Raw genomic sequence first — 20,803 nt, 5'->3', positions numbered from 1 at the left:
TGATTTTCATTTGGTGCAAGAGAAAACACAGTTGTGTCTGTCAGCACTTTTAAGAGAACATTTATAGAGCTGCTTTCAATTCCCTAGTTTTTTATTAACAATTGCTAAAACTGAGAATAGACTTGTAAAACGGATTCCGACTAATTCTGATTGGATGAGCATCATTCAAAACAGTTTTAAAATGGCAGTAAACTGACAACTGTGACCAAGTTTTATATTCTTGCAGAAAGTTGCTATATAGCAACTGTAAAAGGCCTATACACTTAAAAACAGCCCAGCGCTTGGTTAAATATGGACAAACCCAGCCTTTGTGTTGTTTTGACCCAGCAGTTTGGTAAAATATTTAACCAAATTTCTAAGTAGTTTATTGCTTAAAAATACTTACTATATTTCTTGCTTAAAATGAACCGAAAAGGTTGGAATTAACATTTATTAATATGTTCAGTAAATGATCATTAATATATGTTGAATAAATAACAATAAAATAAACATAGTTTAAATTGCTTGTTAATAAATGTTCACCTTCTGATTGTTGCTCATGCCTCTAGTAATTATGTGTCTTATTTTTAATTTACAACCTATTTTGGGTGAGCTGAATCAAACTACCCAGATGGTTGGATTGTACGTTTAACCCAACTGCTGGGTTTAATATATTGTTCATATTTCACCCAGCGCTGGGTTGTATTTAACCCAACATTTTTAGAGTGTAGTTATGAATTTCTTATTTAAAATTTTAAAGCGTTGAACTTATTTAAGTCTTTTTATATACACTATCAGTCAAAAGTTTTTGAACAGATTTTTAATGTTTTTTTTTTGTTTTTTTTAAAGAAGTCTTTTCTGCTCACCAAGCTATCTAAAATATTTTACTATCTAAATATTTTACTGTTTACTATTTGAATATATTTTAAAATGTCATTTATTCCTATGATTTCAAAGCTGAATTTTTAGCATTATTACTCCAGTCAAATGAACCTTGAGAAATCATTCAGATTTTTTTTTCAGGATTCTTTGATGAATAGAAAGTTCAGAAGAACAGCATTTATCTGAAATATAAATCTTTTGTAACATTATAAATGTCTTTATCATCACTTTTGATCAGTTTAAAGCATCCTTGCTAAATAAAAGTAATAATTTATACAATTTCTTTCCCAAAAAAAAATTATACTGACTCCAAGTCTTTGAAATGGTATAGTGTATAATGTTACAAAACTTTTTATTTCAGGTAAATGTTAATCTTTGGATCTTTCTATTCATCAAAGAAATCTGATGTACCTAAAATGTACTGTTTTAAATATTGATAATAATAATAAAATAATTCTTGAACAGCAGAACAGCATATTAGAATGATTTCTGAAGGATCATGTGACTTGAGTAATGATGCTAAAAATTCAGCTTTGAGATCACAGGAATAAATTACATTATAAAATATATTCAAATAGAAAACTGTTATTTTAAATAGTAAAAATAGTTCCCAATAGTACTACTTTTGCTGTAAATAAAAAATAAATACATGCAGGCTTGGTGAGCAGAAGCGAAAAAAACATAAAAAAAAATCATACTGTCCAAAAACTTTTGACTGGTAGTCTATATAATGCCTAAAATGTTAAATCATTCATGGCTTATTACTTCAGTTTCTGCTTGAGGGAATAATTTGATGTAGTGTTTTCCTTTCAATGTGCTGTCCTACATGTATAGCTACATTAGGTTAAATATGTCTCTTGGCAATATTATCTTGAATAATATTTGTTTCTTCCAATCAGGTGGGATTGTCAACGTCATGCCTTTTCTATTTTCAGAAATCTCCCATGTTAAAGCTCAGGTAATATTATTATAGTCAATATCACAATAAAATGTTTTATTGTGCATAAAATGATGTGTCATGAGGATTCTGCATTGTAATAAAACTATTTTGGACAGGTTTTATGGTTCAGAAGAGCTGTACTTGGAGGACTTGCTACATGCACACTCTTAAATATATTATGGTAAGTTTTGAGTTTTTGATTTTTAAAAACAATTCAAAGAAATGGTTCACCCAAAATGAAAATTGTCACCATTTACTTTACTCGCTTTCATGTCATTACACATATGCATGACTTATCTTCTTATGCACAAAAGGAATTTGGAAAAGGAACACAGCTTTTGTTCTGACTTTTGAAAGTCTTAAAGGGAACCCCAGGTATTAAGACTTGTATGGCTTAATGTAATGTAAATGATGTCTTATACTGAAATATGTAGTAGAAAACCCGTGAAAGATTTACATTATTTAAAAAAAATACATATTTTGGTTTATGAGGGGGTGCCACTATTTCGATAATGTCAAATGGTTGCACTCGGTGAGCTACTGGTGCCGTTGAATATACTTGTAGGCTTGAACCAAATGCCATACCATCAATTTTTCCCCACAAGGAGTTTAAAGGGTCATGAAACCCCGCTGTTTCAGCACTGGTTAGTTCTCACCACAGTTTTGAAAAATGCTGCAAAAGTGGGCACGTTGCGCTGCGGAGGGGGAAGAGCGGAGAGAGTCAACTTCGGGTTCAGGTGGTTCAGACAGTTTCATTTCGCTCACATTTAGTTAATAACACAAATGAATGCACAACCATTTGCACTCTGCATCACAAACATGTATTTGAACACACTGTTGGACCTCTTTTAAGGCTTTTAAGACGCCTTTAGAGTTGCGTCAAGGACTTTGCGTTTGTGTATAACAATGAACAATGAAAACACGGATTCTCAGAGCACAAGCATAGCTCAAATATATTTAGACTTTTTCTAAGTATAAGTCAAGTATACTTAAATGTAATTTTAAGTATATTTCTGAGAAGTATATAAAGCACATTTCTGAGAAGTACATAAGAAGTAGACTGAAAGTATACTTTCCTATTTTTAGTTTAAAAGAAGTATACTAATAGCACACTTGAATAAACTTTTTTTCCGTAAGGGTAATTAGGCGAAGTGTCTTCTCATAGGATAAGAACACGCAGCCTCATGAATAATTATGAGACACCAACGCATCATCAAAGTACTATAGTCCATTGCCACGTCACAAACTGTGACGTCAGCACAATGTAGATTTTAAACCCGGAAGATGAAAATAGCTCAAAAAAGCTCAAAATTAACCAGTTTCCTCCAACAGTTAAAATTAACAGATGCTAACATTGTCATCTATGATGTGCAACACAAATGCCTCTGCTAAAATTTCAGAAAAAGTAGTCTGGGGTTTCATGAACATTTAAATTCCCCTGGATATTGAGAGAAATCCACGCTGAGAAACTCCAACGCCATGACAAGCGTCGGCATGCTTCCATCCTGCTAGGATGGTATCTAGCGTTTCTTGTTTCTGCCGTTTGTAAACTCTTTAAGTAGCTGTGGTCTACTAAAAGCCTTAAAGGACACGGACCTTTAGAAAGTTTTATTTGTCCACAGGCATCTTCACGTTTTTTTTCCTCTTCTTATCGTTAGGAAAGCAGTGAAGACTTGCATCGCTTCTCTTGTTGCCCTTCAACTGAAAATTACAACCAAAAGCTGCACAATGTGGCATCGTATCAGTATTTTATTACATATTTTATGCATAATTTAGTAAGAGACATTATTTATGTTATATTAAGCCATACAAGTCTTAATACCCAGGGTTCCCCTTAAGTCCAATGTTTTGTGTGAGGAATTGACTAAGGGGTGAATTGTCTCTGTTAACGCTTTTCTAAGATTATGCGCCATAAACTATAGTAGACAGAGTCAGCTAGGTTACCATTTGTTACAAAAGCAACATGTCCTTCAGTTTAATTTAAATGCAGGACTACTGTCAAGTTCAAAGTTGACAATACAAAGCCCTCCCTATTCATTTGTCACAGCAAAAGCACTTACCGTTTTTATGACCCAGAAAGAGCTGAACTGTACAACTTGCCACCATTTCCAGTACATGCAGACTGGAGATAGCCGGAGACGTCGCCAGTCCCTGATGTCTCTCTGATTTTAGCACACCCTGAAAAAGTCTCCAACACACTGACGTTTCATCTAATCATCTGTAAAGAAGTTATTGAGTTACCAATCAGCACTATGTTACTCAGGAGACCCAAAGCAATTATGTTAGAGCAGATGAGATGAAAGGAGACGGCTACAGGAGATGAGATCTCATGTCGGCCTCTTCAGAGACCCAGAATGCAATGCTGCAGCCCTGCCACTATGGCAGGACTCTGTCTTTCCCTCATGTCACTGCGGTTTGCCCTCCTCCGCTGATGGCGGACAGTGTTTGACAACAGACTCGCGTCGACTTTCCATTCCGGCCGAATCGATTGTTATCTGAAGACTTGTTGATATATAATCACACAGATTTCTATAATAGTACTAATGAACTACAATACACAATAACAATTTTGTTTTAATATCATATATTTTAACTGAGTGTTACTTGTTTTAAAGGTAGCCATGTTAAATATAGCTAGTTCTAAAAAAATTGAGGGTACCGTGTGTTTTCTCTCCCGTGTTTCTTCTTCAGGCCCACATTTGATGTACAGTGTTAGCCACCAGAATAACAGGCCATTTGATTCTGCTTTCTGTGCCCTGGTTACATGAGCTCCTGCCTCTTTGTAGCTTTATTTGATTTGCTGCATCTAATCCAAGCGTATTTACTCTTTCCTCAGCCAGCATGCTCGTTTGATGTAAATGCATTTTGTGTCACCCAATTTAACCAGCTGAACTCTCATGCCATCATTTCTGGCCAGACATGCTTAAGGCCAGTGTTACAGCACCATGCAGCTGCTGTGAATGTTTTTTTAATATTATTTTTTTATTCACCATCCTTTACATCCACTTTCTTCTGAAGCCTGACAGATTCAGCCCTCCTTCCTTATGGCTCAATTTGGCATCATATAATCTTTTTTCAGCGATACTAGACAGCTACAGAACATTGCGTCCTTCTATCAGCTTTTAGATGTTTCTTTTTTCTAAACAGGTGCTGATATAATTGTCAGATCAAGCTCAGAATGGATGTAGTTTGAGTATCTTAAAGCTCAAGTGCATGGACTTTAATGTTAAAATAATTTCTGTTATCCCAGTTTAATATGCAGAGACACTATAATTTGCAGTCTGATTCCTGCGAGATGGTAAATGTCATTTTGTTTTGTTTTTTATCTTGTTTGTGTAAAAACATTGAGAAGCAAAACTGCATAAGATATTAAGATTTGTTTTCAGATAGCAGGTCATGAATTTATTTATTTATTTATTAAACCACAGTGGCAAATTGCTTTCTCTTATCTGGACTAAATTTAGTGGGAAAACGATATATTAAGGATTTCATTTATTTATTTTTCTTAAATGTATAAACATTCTTAAAATAAATTAAATGAGATCCACTAGTTTCAGAGAATCTTTAATTAAGTTTAGAGTTTACAATAAATTTTTCAGTTAATTTTTCTTACACCATTGACAAATTTTGTCTTTTCATGACTTAATTTTTAGTCAAAGCTAAATATTTAGATTTTTTAATCATCCTACCCAGCTTAAGAAAGCTACATTGGCTGAACCAATGGGAGAAGTTTAGGGGCGTGGCTGTCTGTTTGACTGACCAATGACAGATGGGGGAGTGTTCAGAGTCTTGTACACAGTCTTAAATCTGTGTCTTAAAAGTCTTAAAGTCTAAATAACTGACTTTATAATTAAATTATGTGGTGTAATGCAGTATATTTATGTTGCACACAAAATCTGTACAACATACAGGTATGGAAGCTGTCACTGGGGCAGTACCTTTTCAAATGGTACATCTTTGTACCTAAAGGGTCTGTATTAGTACCTTAAAATATATATTGGTATCAAAAGTATACATATTAGTACCTAAAAGGTACAAAAGTATACTTTTGAAATAGTACCACCCCAGTGACAGCTTTCGTACCTGTATGTTGTACAGATGTTTTGTTCTACTCTGATTCTGAAACAGTAGATGACTTGGTCTTCACATAGTAGATTTATTTCAGCAGTATTTGTCTCAGTATCAGGCACATCTTCTAGATTTCCCAAAGAAATGTGTTTAACTCCCATACACTCATTGACAGGGAAATATGCAATTTTTAATGTGCTTTTATCAGCACTTTGCATCAGTGCTCTCATCCCGACCTGTCAACTGCAGAACAATTTCTTTTTTAAAAAATTTGCAAGCTCATAATTTTGACATCTAATTATCGAACTGAGCATAATTTTATTTTGCGTCCTCTATTGAGAGAGCAGGGGAGGAGAGCTTCACTGGTTTGCATTGAGATCTTCTGAAGCATAGCTTGTACAGATTAGAAGATAAATCTCCGGTGGCTGCTGCAGAGTGAGGAAAACTGTTTTATGAAGTTGTCTGCTGCCTTTTGAAGCAGGTGCCTTTCCTTTGATTTTTGTCAACTTTTTTCAACTCTTTGTTTCAGAGAGATCATTTATCTTTTTTCTTTTTATCTACAATCACAATATCTACCTAGTTTTACTTGACTTTTAAATATAGTTGTTTAGAGCAGTGATTCTTAACCAAGGGTGCAAATGTCCACCGGCAATACTTTCAAGAAAAGGATTCAAGAAAAAAAGAACTGTCAAAAATTGAATTCAAAATTGTAAATAATCATATGTTTTTTAAAGGGATAGTTCACCCAAAAATGCAAATTCTGTCATTAATTACTCGTAACAAAACTGTAAGACCTTTGTTCATCTTCGGAGCACAAATTAAGAAATTTTTGATGAAATCCGAGAGCTTTCTGACCTTGCATAGACAGCAACGCACATGACGCGTTCAAGGCCCAGAAAGGTAGTAATAGAGTTGAGATCAAAAGTATACATACACATTGCAGAATCTGCAAAATGTTAATTATTGTACCAAAATACGAAGGATCATACAAAATGCATGTTATTTTTTATTTAGTACTGACCTGAATAAGACATTTTACATGAAAGACGTTTACACAAGAGAAAATAATAGTTGAATTTATAAAAATGACCCCATTCAAAAGTTTACATATACTTTATTCTTAATACTCTGTTGTTCCTGAATGATCCACAGCTGTGTTTTTTTTTTTGTTTGTTTTTTTTTTTGTTTTGTTTAGTGATAGTTGTTCACGAGTCCCTTGTTTGTGCTAAACAGTTAGACTGTATGCTTTTTTTCAGAAATAATCCTTCACGTCCCACAAATTCTTTGGTTTTTCAGCATTTTTGTGTATTTGAATCCTTTCCAGCAGTGACTGTATGATTTTAAGATCAATCTTTTCAAACTGAGGACAACGCTCACTGATGCTTCAGGAGGAAGCACAATGCATTAAAAGCCGGGGGGGTGAAAACTTTTGGAATTTGAAGATCAGGGTAAATTGAACTTATTTTGTCTTCTGGGAAACATGTAAGTATCTTCTGTAGCTTCTGAAGGGCAGTACTAAATGAAAAAAATATATAATATTTAGGCAAAATAAGAAAAATGTACACGTCTTCATTCTGTTCAAAAGTTTTCACTCCCCTGCTCTTAATGCATCGTTTTTTTTCTTCTGGAGGATCAATGAGCCTTTGAACCTTCTGTAATAGTTGCATATGTCCTCAGTGTGAAAAGATGGATCTCAAAACCATACAGTCACTGCTGGAAAGAGTTCAAATACACAAAAAAGAAGAACAGCAGGCAGTTAAACTGTTCAGGACAAACAAGGGACTCCTGAACAACAATTACCAAACAAAAAGCTGTAGATCATTGAAGTAAGAACACGGTATTAAGAATCAAGCGTATGTAAACTTTTGAACAGGGTCCTAAAAAAGAAAATTCAACTATTATTTTCTCTTGTAGACTATATGTATTGTCTTTCATGTGAAATATCTTATTCAGGTCAGTGCTAAATAAAAAATAACATGCATTTTGCATGATCCCTTTTATTTTGGTAAAATAATTTTACAGATTTTTACAGATCCTGTAAGGTGTATGTAAACTTTTGACCTCAATTGCTGTCCATGTGACAGAAAATACATTTTTTGTGTGCAAATAAAATGAAAATAACAACAATTTCTTTTCTTCCGTGTCAGTCTCGGTTGAGCCACTGATGACGCATGGATATGAACGTACTTAATTTGTAATATATACAGTACAGAATCACTGTTTTTAACCTCTAGTCATGGATGCTACAATCCCCATTTTAACCTCAAAGCGTATATCTGCTCTAAGACAGTTGTTTCAGTCAGCCGCTGAAGTCATCCTCTGCGATAGGGCCCACCAAACATATACATCACCGGCGCAGCGCCGCTCTTGTCAGGCAATGCGTTACATATCGCCATTGTGACATTTAACAAGTCACTCTTTTGTCATCTCTGAGGAACGACGCTGCTAATGTCTCCCGCTTCTGATTTAGTTTGCTTTGGGTGGCTGCTGTCCTATCGTAATTGAGTCATCAGTGACTGAACGGTCGGAGTGGAGCTGGCCTGCGGGCACAGCATTAATGAACCCTGCAGCCAGTGCAGCCTGGGTTGTGATGACTGTGACTGATGAGTGATTGCTGGTGGATCCCGCCATGCTAGATTTGTCACCAAAATGAGACCCCCCTCCCCCTCATCCTGACTGAGCATCAAGAACGTCACACAGCCTGTTTGTCAAATGATTGAGTCTTCAAAACAAGCTCAAAACCATCAAGCTGTGACGCATCACGTCTGAGGAGCGCCATAAATCGGACGGCGTTTGAAAAGCGACAACGCGATTGATATGAATGCATTGCCACGTAAACGCCAGCGCAGTCCTGATGGAAGAACGAGGGGGATGAATGGCGCCGCTGTCATTATTAACGCTCGTTAGAGTAAGCCGCGGCTTGTAATCATTTCTGGTCGTGTGGAGTGTAAGGACTTTCTAAATCATCCAAAACTCATGGAGTGTCATTAACCCTGAGTGGCTGTGTTAGCAATCTAGACTCCATGTTTGACAGACTACTTCACTATCAGGTAACTCACTCACTCTGTCTTTCCCAGAGGGCCAGTTGAGATACTGTGAATAAGTTTCCCAGATATCGGTTATCACAAACCTACTCGTTACAGTTTGTCAAAGCCTGCTTTACTTAGCTTCAAGAGAGATACGTTTTATCAGTTCCACCACTTTTAATTTAATTGTATTTCTTCTTTTTCTTTTTTTTTTTTCTTTTTCTCCATTTTTTGGCTGACTACTCTGGTGAAGATATCAGCCTATACCTGGTTAAGGAGGTATTGACAAGCTTAAAGGGATAGTGCACCTAAGAAATGAAAATTCTGTCATTAATTACTCACCCTCATGACGTTCCAAACCTGTAAGAACTTCGTTCATCTTTATATCATCTATCTATCTATCTATCTATCTATACATATATATATATATATATATATATATGTATATATATGTATATTGCATCAAGGTGTATGCCGTGCTTCCAAGCTTTCTTGTTTGTTTTGCTAATAAATGTTCTATGTTTCTTATTTATTTGGTTACAGTGTTTACTGGTTTTCTGTTATATATAACGGTGCATTTCTGTTCGTTTTGTTAATAAAAGTTTGTTACATTACATTAATGCTGCTAATTTAAAAGTGAAAGTAAAATAAGCACAATGCTTTTACAAGCTACTTAAAACCAAAGGAAAGTGAAGAAAAGAGGGAAAACTCAAACAAACTAAAAACAAACAATTGCTAAATGCTGAATTGCTGCTAATTTGAAAGTGAAAGTAAAATGTGCACAGCGCTTTTACCGAAGGAAAGCAAGGAAAAGAGGGAAAACTGAAACGAACTAAAAACAAGCAATTGCTAAATGCTGAATTGCTGCTAATTTGAAAGTGAAAGTAAAACTCAAACTATACTTAGAACATTTTGTTTTCCTTTCTATTTTTTTCCCCCTTAAATTTTCTTTAGTTGGTGTTAAAAAGTCTTAAATTTACCATCACAAAACCTGCAGAAACCTTGACAACTTTATTCAACAATTTCTTACACAAATATTGTTTTTTTTTTTTGTTTTTTTGTTGCCTTAATCTTTTACATCCCAATGAAAGAGAACTTTTAACTTTTTAATCGAGCAGGAATGTTTTCTTTTGATGCTTTCCACAGGCTAAATCAATCCACAACCTCCTTAAAAAGACAGTTAACTTAACAGAAACGGGAAGGCTTAACAGAATTAAAAACGTGTGATGTTTAATGCTACATTTTAACATTTTGAACTCCAATGACCTGTTTTTACTCATCACAGGTCTTGACTGTAGTTTATTTCAGACGATGCAGTGATATCGATTCATGGCCTGACCCTATCCTTGAACTCTGCACAGAGGCGGATAGTCCTGTAAAGCCAGCACGATTGAAAGCGTAGCGGCCGCCGTGGCTTTATACTGTGTGCCATCATTCTCCTCAGTCATAGCAAGGTCTCCTCTGAACCGACTCCAAAAGCCTCTCTGTACATTCAGCCGGCAGAGTCGATCTTATGTTTATTCTCTTGAGACCCTAGGAGAGCGGGACAGAGAGAGAAAGAAAGAGCAGGTGTGGAGTTGAAGGAAACTGAAATGGAGAATGAGACAGAAAGAGAGCCAGATGATAGAAAGCGAATGCCAGTATGAGATACAGAAAGTGAGAAATGGATTTGGAAAAAGACTAGAAAAAAGGAGAATAAATAAAGCCTCTGAAAAAGGAAAATACGGGAATATGTGCTCTTTTCAAATTCCTGGTGAGCTGCCTACGTAGACGGCATCTTAAGGCATCCTAGGCATCAAGAGTGTTCCATTATGTTGCCTCTTAAGATGTCTTCTTTTGACCAAATTCATAATCAAATGTATTTTGTAAGGAAAATGTTATTCCAGAATGCTTTGTGGCAAAGATATATTAAAGGAGTAGTTCATTTCCAGAGCAAAGATGTACAGATAATGTACTCGACCCGTTGTCATCCAAGATGTTCATGCCTTTCTTTCTTCAGTCGTAAGAGAAATTATGTTTTTTGAGGAAAAACATTTCAGGAATTATCTTCATATAGTGAACTTTAATGGTGCCTGCCAGTTTGAGTGTACAAAATGCAGTTTAAATGCAGCTTCAAAGAGCTCTAAATGATCCCATCCGAAGAATAAGTGTCTTATCTAGCGAAACGATCAGTCGTTTTCTTTTTAACCTCAAATGCTCGTCTTGTCTAGCTCTGCGATGCACATGCGTACTCTGTGTAATCCGGGTCAATACAGTTGAGGGTAGGTCAAAAAACTTGCATCTCATTTTCACCTCCAACTTCAAAATAGTCCTACATCACTGTTTTACCTTTTTGACCTTCTTTGCATGTTCACTTTATAAAAACTGCTCTGTAAATACTTCTGCAGCCATGTAGGACAGTTTTAAAGTTGGAACAATAAATCTAATATGATTTTGTGCTCAAGAAACATGCTGTTTAATACAGTATTATTTATTTATTTATTTATTTATACATTTTAAATATTTAAATAATTAAAAAATATTCTTGTATGAACATAAAAAGTCTTTACTGTCACATTTTTAAAGTAAATTTACATTTAAAATTATTACATTTTTAATAACTAATATATATATATATATATATATATATATATAATTTTTTTTTTTTTTTACATTGTCCTGTTCATACAATTTCTTTTATGAACAAAAAGTCTTTACTGAAATATAATGTGTCCTTGCGGAATGAAAATTTTAGGTTCTTTCAAAAAAATATATAAATATATTGGAACCAACATTTTTGTTTTTTTTCTCATTCAAGTAGATGATTACTGATGCAAGTAAATGTACTGACTAGCCTTAAAGCAACTTTGATCAAATCACTTGTGAGTCGAGTCTTCTGTTTTGCACATGTAGAGCATTTCAAATCAGTCGCGCATGTGTTTCCATGACAGTATGCTGCTTTATAAGGCTGCTGCCTATACTAGGCAGTAGACAGCAAGGCAGCTCACTAGGTTTTGTAACAGAGCAGTCAAAGAGAATGAGCGTGCATGTGTGTATGAGAAAGCGAGAGAGAGAGAGAGAGAGGACCCTTGTGGGCCAATCTCATCTGTCACAGCCAAGCTTCATCATTAATATGCAACAGCAGCCTGCTGATGCTTGGCATTGACCCATTTTCTCGCTGAAATATCACCGCAAGGTTCACGGTGTGAGAGAGACGCAGACCTGCACATAATCGGCTTTACGTGGAACACCCAGGTACAGGGGGGTCTGCTTGAAAACACAAGCACTCATATCCTCTGATAATAACTTCCTCTTTGTCCAGCACACTTTTGATTAGGAGAGCTACAGGAGTTCAGAAATACTTGTCCGTCCTCCAAAACTGATAACGACACAATCCGAAGTCATTACACATTTAAACCGGCTCCTCCTGCAACAAACGTTGCCGGCATAAGAAATGTGCCAATAGCAGGATGTCACATGATGGAATATAACTGCAATAGTATTCATGAGATTCACAGGTCGTACGAAGGGAGGGTGCAGTGGGATTTGGTGCATATGTAAAGTGTCAAGACGTTAATATTCACGTTAATATAATCCTTAAGTGGAATAAGGATGGACAGATTTGGCTTGCGGCCTGTGATGGAGGGCTCAGAAATGCTTAAAAATGAGTGAGGTGGAGAGATGCTGCATAAATTGTCACTGGAGTGAGGTAAGCGGCCGTTAATTTATGCGTACAACTGCGTTGTGATTGGCAGGATTAGATGAACATGCTCCTCCCAAACCTTCGGTTAGATTGGATGTACAGGCTGTTTCAGCAAAGAGCTGTTTCTGAAGAGTGTGTTGATGAGGGAAAAATGTTTTATCTTCTGTAGAAATGCCCTCCTGTATGATGTCTGGAATTGTTTTTCCTTCCACTAGAATGTAATACTTATATGTATGGAAGCCAGTTTTTTTCAATTTTGACTTGTTTTCTTGCAATTGCAAGTTTACATCTCACAATTCTGACCTTTTTTTCTTAGAATTGTGAGATATAAACTCTCAATTGAGAGAAAATAAGTCAGAATTGCAAGATAAAAACTTGCAATCGAGAGAAAAAAAAGTAAAAGAGTAAAATGTCAGTTGCGCACTAGAAACTCATTTGCAAGATAAAACTCACAATTGCCAAAAAAAAGTCGGAATTTCACGATATAAACTCATATTTGCAAGATAAACACTCGCACTTGAGAGAAAAAAGTCAGAATTGTGAGATACAAACTCAGTTGCAAGATAAAAACTAAGAATGAATAACACTTTTACAGCATTTATTAATCTTAATTAATGTTAATTTCAACATTTACTAATGCATTATTAAAATCAGAAGTTGTTGTGGGTGCCGATAGCTTTCTGGGCAGCACGCCGACATATAGCGCTGTTGTGCGCCGTGTGCATCCCGTGTATGAATCCCGACTCAAGGACCTTTCCCGATCCCCCCCCCCACCCCCATCTCTCTCCCGCTTCACTTCCGGTCCTTTCTGATCTGTCCTATGCGTAATAAAGGGAAAATGCCAAAACATGAATCTTTAAAAAAAATCACAAGTTGTGTTTGTTAACATTTCTTTATGCACCCTTAACTAACATGAACAAATGATTTAATTTGATTAACTGTGATTAATTAATGATTAATTTTGATTAACTAGCATTAACAAAGGTGTAATCAATGTATTGTTTAATGTTAACAGATGATAATATAAAGTGTTACCAATTTTTTTATGTTTATTTAATAATTTTGTTAATATTTTTATGAAGTCTCAAAGCTCAAATTTGAGCAAAAAGATAGTAAAATATTTTGGAATATTATTACAATATTTCTGGTTTTGTTTTAAAGTGCCCTTATTATGGAATTTTTTAAATGACCTTTCATGCAGTGTGTAACATAGCTCTCAGTGAATGAAAACATCCTGCAAAGTTTTAAATCTGAAAGTGCACCTTGTATAAAGTTATTTTCTCTCAAAAGAAAGAGTCGATTCTGAATCATTTAAACGAGTCGTTTTTAAAACAAATCTAAAGCGGTTTCATGTTGATGTCAACTTGAAACATTAGCATTTCCCAGACCTGGGAAAGCTTGATGCGTGCAGTTCGCAAAGCTAGACAAGATGAGCATTTGTGGTTAAAAAGTGTATAAATATATATTTTTAAGGAAATGACCGATCATTTCGCTAGATAAGACCCTTATTCCTCGGCTGGGATCGTTTAGAGCCCTTTGAAGCTGCATTGAAATTGCATTTTTACCTTCAATCCATTAAGCACCACTGAAGTCCACTATATGGTGAAAAATCCTGGAATGTTTTCCTCAAAAACCTTAAAAGACATGAACATCTTGGATGACATGGGGGTGTGTAAATTGAGTTCTGATAAACAATAAAGCAATGCGTTTGTGTACAAACTGCTGTGCTTTATCAATACATTTCTGCATTGGGCTAACGCATATACCATGGCTGTTAGGGTGTTTACCACCGAGCTGTGGGCTAGAGTAATGGTGATGGGCTTTCCATTTTCGACATGCGCTGCACGCAGTAGACCAATCACAACAGACTGGCTCATCGGATCAATCACCGCAGATTAGCGCCATGCAAACGAGTGGTTTGGACAAATGATTCGTTGAATGAATTATTTGGAAGTCAAAAAAGGACAAAATAAATGCATGTTAAAAGACAATAAAAGTGTTTTTGGACCTTGCATGCATGTCAGCCTGTCGTTGGAGACTCCCAAAACCAAAATAAGAACCTTTCATAATCTATAATAGGGGTGCTTTAATACGTTTTAAAATGTAATTTATTTCTGTGATGGCAAAGCTGAATTTTCAGAATCATTACTCCAGTCTGAGGATTCATTGTCCCATCATCCTTCAGAAATCATTCTAATATGCTGATTTGCTGCAAAAGAAATATTGCTTATTATTATTAGTGTGGAAGATACCCTAATATTTTTGTGGAAGTCATGATAATTTTTTTAATAAATAGAAAATTCAAAAGAACAGCAGTATTATTTCAAATCGATTTTTTGGTACATTAGAAACATATTTACGGTCACTTTTGATCAATTTAATGCAGCCTTGCCATAAGTATTTCTTTTCAAAAAAATTCTTACTGACTACAAACAACAATATAAGATTTATTTTTATTTTATTTCATTATATATATATATATATATATATATATATATATATATATAGTTTTTTTGTTTGTTTGTTTGTTTTTTGTGTGTGGTTATATAATGTATTTTGTAGTAGATTTGTTGTTTTATTTTGTAGTATGTTGACATGAACAGCAACATGTTTTTTATAATTTGTCACATAGCATGTAATGTATCATGCATGTGATGCCTAATATTTTATGATTTTATGTTGTTATATATATATTTATAATAATACATTTTGTATGCATTTTATATATTAATACCTGTAGTGATATCTTTAGTATAACATATCATATATTTATAAGTTGCATCATATATTTGTTGAGCTATGTACTACATGCATCATTTGAAAAAATCTGCCTTTTGTTTTCTGTTTCTCTTTTCTCTCTCTCGCGCAGGTGTTGGGCAGTTTTAGAGATTGTTCCCCAGATGGCCGTGGAGTCACTGCTGGAGGAGAAACTCTTAAATAGCAGCGCAGGACAAACAGAGACGACTCATTCAGTACACACATTTATCTACTCCAACATCTCCCTAGAGGAGTAAGTGCATACATGCACATGAACATAACAAACATCATACGTACATGCATTGAGGTTCTTGTACAAGAATTGCAAAGATGTCTCGGGAGGCATGGTACTCAAATGTTGCTGTACAATTTTCAACCAACGCCTGTTCTAGTTTCTCTGTGAGAAAACAACTCGTGAAAATCTTCTCAAATGTCCTGAACTTGTATTCCGCTATTATACATGTTTAAAAGCACATCTTCGTTCTGTAATGCAAGATGGCAGATAATGCATTAGAGTGCGTTCGGTACCAGTCACCAAGAGTTACAGCTAAATAAAACAACTCGCACAGTGAACGACAACGCAAGTCAGACTGAATCCGAAGATCATTCACACTTCTAATCGTTGTCTTCTTAGCTCTATCTGTGACGGGAGAAATGGAGAACATCCTAGAAGTCTTTTTTTAGCCATTCATACAGTACTTGTTTATGTATGAGGCTTGTATTAATATTTAAATGAGCTCTGTTCGGATCAGTGTCATGTGTAATACAACCAGATAGATTTCTGGCCCTAATGATTCAGAGTTGTTTGTGTGACGGTGGATAGAGTAGCGTGATTAGACACGTCAGTCAGCGCAGAGGCGGTTTCGTCGCTCCCAGATGCAGCCATTTTCACCCCGGCACGCACCTCGAGTGATGCGCCGAGCTTCGTATGATTGACTAAGCAGCACTTAAGCAGGTGAGGACCCTGTAAATAAGCTTTTGCCTCAGAAATGATCTCGTTTTAGGCCCCTCCCTGCATCTCAAGCTCTCTGCGGATGGATTCTGCCACCTGGAGATCGCAGAGTTCTGCTTTTCACATCCCCTCCCATCCGCGCTGTTTATATCAGCCGGGTTTGTTGAGGTAATCCAGGCAGCTCCAAACTAGCAGAAAGATAGAGTTTCTGTAACTCTGACGGGATGCACTGAGCCGCATAACTCATCTGTAGTTTTTTTTTTTTGTGTCTAGTAAACCTTCACTGGACTGCTCAGGTCCTCTCTACTCTGTAATTTAATTTGAAAGCCATTGCTGGCTCTTAAAAGAATAATTGGCAAAGTCTAACACCATTCGAACTATTCAAACAGAATCTAAAGGTGATGTATCAGGCGTAATTTAGAAAACACAACATCAAGGGGGAAATTGAAGGCTTGCTCTTAAACACGCCCGCCACTTGATTTTTTTCACACAGAATATTTCCTTTATATTCACAGTGAAACAGGTTTTCATGTCAGTATTTTGACAGTTATTTAATTTAGCTGTCTGCACACCCCTGCTTTTTGAATATGTGAATGTTTTCTTAATGACGACAGGTGTCGGCGGTAGTTATGAGAGGGAATGATGGGACTCTGAGTGAGAGATGCGCAGAACAACAGTGGCCCCTGGAGGTGAAAAGATGCACTGCATGAGCCTTTAAAAAGAAAACCTCAGTGCAAATGTGAGCAAGTGTTGTTTCTTATGCTCATCAAGGCTGTTTATTTGATCAAAAATATAGAAACTAATTGTGATTGTGAAATATTAAAATAACGCTTTTCTGTTTTAATATACACTACCCCTCAAAAGTTTGGGATCAGTAAGACTTGTAATGTTTTTTAAAGCTTAAAGACTGCATTTATTTGATCAAAAATACAGAAAAAAACAATAATATTGCAAAATGTTATTACAATATGAAATAATGGTTTTTATTTTAATATACTTTAAAATATAATAAATTTCTGCGATGCAAAGCTGAATTTTCATCAGCTGTTACTCCAGTCTTAAGTGTCACGTGATCCTTCAGAAATCATTCTAATATGCTGATTTATTATTAGAATTATCAATGTTGGAAACATATATATATTTTTTTGGACCTGCGATTTTTTTATTTTTTTTTTTTCTGGATTTTTTGATGAATAACAAATTAAAAAGAAGCATTTATTCAAAATAGTAATCTTTTCTAACAATGCAAATCTGTGCTATCGCTTTTTGTTAATTTAACACATCTTTGGTGAATAAAAGTATTAATTCGTTTCAAAAAAAGAAGGAACAAAAATGTACTGACCCCAAACTTTTGAACAGTAGTATATATTGTCAGAAAACCTTTCTATTTTAAATAAATCCTGTTCTTTTTAACCTTTATTGATCAAAGAATTTTGAAAAAAAAAAAAAACGTATCACAGGTTCCGAAAAAATATTTTCAACATTGATAATAAATCAGCATATTAGAATGATTTCTGAAGGATCATGTGACACTGAAGACCGGAGTAACAGCTGATGAAAATTCAGCTTTGCATCAGAGAAATGAATTATATTTTAAAGTATATTAAAATAAAAATCATTATTTTATATTGTAATAACATTTTGCAGTATTACTATTTTTTCTGTATTTTTGATCAAATAAATGCAGCCTTAATAAGCATAAGAGACTTCTTTAAAAACCATTACAAGTCTTACTGATCCCAAACTTTTGAGCGATAGTGTACATTAAAATCTAATTTATTCCTGTGATCAAAACTGAATTTTCAGCATCATTACTCCAGTATTCAGTGTCACATGATCCTTCAGAAATCATTCTAATATGCGGAATTATTATTAATGATGGAAACAGTTGTGCTGCTTAATATTTTTTTGGTACTTTTTTTTCAGGATTTTTTGATGAATATGAACATCATTTATTTAAAATAGAAATCTTTTCCAAAGTTTGGAGTCAAAAGTACATTTTTATTCTTTCATTTTGTGAAAGAAATTAATACTTTTATTCAGCAAGGATGTGTTATATTGATATAAAGTGATGGCAAAGACATTTTATTCATCAAATAAACCTTAAAAAAAGTATCACAGGTTTCAAAAAAACATTTGGCAGCACAACAGTAATAAAAAGTAATAAAATCAGCATATTAGAATGATTTCTGAAGGATCATGTGACAAGACTGGAGTAACAGCTGATGAAAATTCAGTTTTGCATCACAGAAATAAATTCTATTTTAAAGTATATTAAAATAAAAACAATTATTTTATATTGTAATAAAATTTTGCAGTATTATTGTTTTTTTTTTTCAGTATTTTTGATCAAATAAATGCAGTCTTAGTGAGCATAAGAGACCTCTTTAAAAAACATTACAAGTCTTACTGATCGCAAACCTTTGAGTGATAGTGTACATTAAATTCTATTTTGTTCCTGTGAACCAAACTGAATTTTCAGCATCGTTACTCTGGTCTTCAGTGTCGCACGATCCTTCAGAAATCATTCTAATATGCTGATTTATTATCAATGTTGGAAACAGCTGTGCTGCTTAATATGTTTTTGGTACCTGTGATACTTTTGTTCAGAATTCTTAAAAAGAACAGCATTTACTTAAAACAGAAATCTTTTCCAAAGTTTGGAATCAAAAGCAAATTTTTACTCTTTCATTTTTTGAAAGAAATTAACACTTTTATTCAGCAAGGATGTGTTATATTGATATAAAGTGATGGCAAAGACATTTTATTCATCAAAGAAACCTTAAAAAAGTATCACAGGTTTCAAAAAAACATTTGGCAGCACAACAGTAATAAAAAGTAATAAAATCAGCATATTAGAATGATTTCTGAAGGATGCATTACAAAAATAAAATCTATTTTAAAGTATACTAAAATAGAAAAACATTATTTGACATTGTAATAACATTTCACAATATTACTATTTTTTCTGTGTTTTTGATCAAATAAATGCAGTCTTAATGAGCATAAGAGACTTCTTTAAAAAGTTACTGATCCCAAACTTTTGAACATCAATGTAAGTACGTTGTTATGTAGCATTACGCACGTAGTATCAGCTGCATCTGTCATCAAACTTGCAATTAAACATAAATCAAAACGTAGTTGTTTGTTTACGGGTTTGACGAGTTTAAGTACCTCATTCATCGTCTGTCTTTCTTTACCGTGGCCGTCTTTCTCTCGCGCGCTCGCTGTCACTCTCACTCTCGGCATCAGACCTGCAACTCACTAATGAGTAAAAGCCTCGCTTCAGGGCGGCCATGTGTAGTGAGATTCTCTAGAGCCTCTCCAAAAGCTCATAATTTGCTTCACATTCAGTTTAGGCGTTTCATTCAATTAGCCGTTTCATACGGTCCCCTAACAGCAGAGCGGTCTGTGCATTTGACTCTGTCGCCTTATTCAAATGTGCACGCAGGTTTTTGCCTGCACCACCAAAAATGTGACAGAGTCCCGGGACAATGCGGTCCACACCTGGGCGTGCAGACGCAAGGGATTCGGAGTGAAGTGTGGAGCAGAACTGTTTGAAAAATGGAGGTCGTGCACGTTTCGCTCGATCCTTTGGCTGCAGAGAGGAGGACGCCAGGGGAGTGGGAGGAAAGAAATAATTAAAGCCAAGAGAAATTCATTTGCAGCGAATGTCATTTCCACTGCATTATGCGTCTGTTTTACAAAAGCCGGGGTTAAATATTTTAAAGGCCTGACTGGCTCTCATCTGGCGGCCTTCATTATTAAAAGCGAAGTATACTTAAGCAGGCCGAGGCGTTACCCCACAGCTAGCGGGTCAGCCTGTTTCAGACGTTGCTTTGCGTTTGATAACCTCTGGGTTCATTGATTATATACAGCTGATGGATTCTAAGCACTGACTCAGAGCTTTGCTTTTTCAATTCAATTAAAGCACTATAGTGGAGCTACTCGATATTTCTACCGCGCAGGCAATTATATTGTCAGCCGTGCGATTGATTTGTCTACAGTCGTTAAGACTTTTTTACAACTGGAGCAGAGGTATTTTCTATAATTATTTATTATTTTTGGACTGAATTTGATAATGCCATTGTTCGTATCGATCTGCTGTCCTTACCCTGGTTGTTATACACTTGTGTGCCAGTTTATTTCGTTGAAGAACATGGGGTGTATTGGGTAATTAAAAGGGTATTAATAAAATGCAGAGATAAAGGATATTTTAAGCAACTTTTTGAGATTTAGCAGGATAGTACGACTCATGTCTTTCTACCCATTCAAAATAGAAAGAAAATAGTTTGCGAGATATGTAATGCTAATATATTTTAATATTTTATATAGTTAATTTTTTCAATTCCATATTGATTACTTATTTATTTATTTTGTGGTGTGCTCTTAAAATCATGAAACCGACATATTTATATTTTGTCATATTTGTCTTTTAAACTCTTTTAGTTTAGTTTTTGATAGTTTCCACTCTGCAGTTGCTAGTTTTGTTTTTTCCCACAATTTTTTTTTTTTTT

General features: G+C 35.0%; 1 protein-coding gene across 2 annotated transcripts in view; it reads left to right on the top strand.

Annotated features, from left to right (window-relative positions):
- The window catches only part of si:ch211-51h4.2 (uncharacterized), a 153,668-nt gene that overhangs the window by 72,127 nt on the left and 60,738 nt on the right, over window positions 1–20,803 (top strand). For both annotated transcript variants that reach the window (XM_051122437.1, XM_051122436.1), the window contains exons 10-12: window positions 1,761–1,819; window positions 1,918–1,982; window positions 15,447–15,587. In XM_051122437.1, coding sequence (XP_050978394.1) covers window positions 1,761–1,819; window positions 1,918–1,982; window positions 15,447–15,587 — 265 coding nt within the window. The remainder of the gene's footprint in view (window positions 1–1,760; window positions 1,820–1,917; window positions 1,983–15,446; window positions 15,588–20,803) is intronic.

The sequence above is a fragment of the Labeo rohita genome, chromosome 11, assembly GCF_022985175.1.
Source record: "Labeo rohita strain BAU-BD-2019 chromosome 11, IGBB_LRoh.1.0, whole genome shotgun sequence".
Taxonomy (NCBI): domain Eukaryota; kingdom Metazoa; phylum Chordata; class Actinopteri; order Cypriniformes; family Cyprinidae; genus Labeo; species Labeo rohita.
This window is presented reverse-complemented; position numbering and strand designations above follow the sequence as displayed.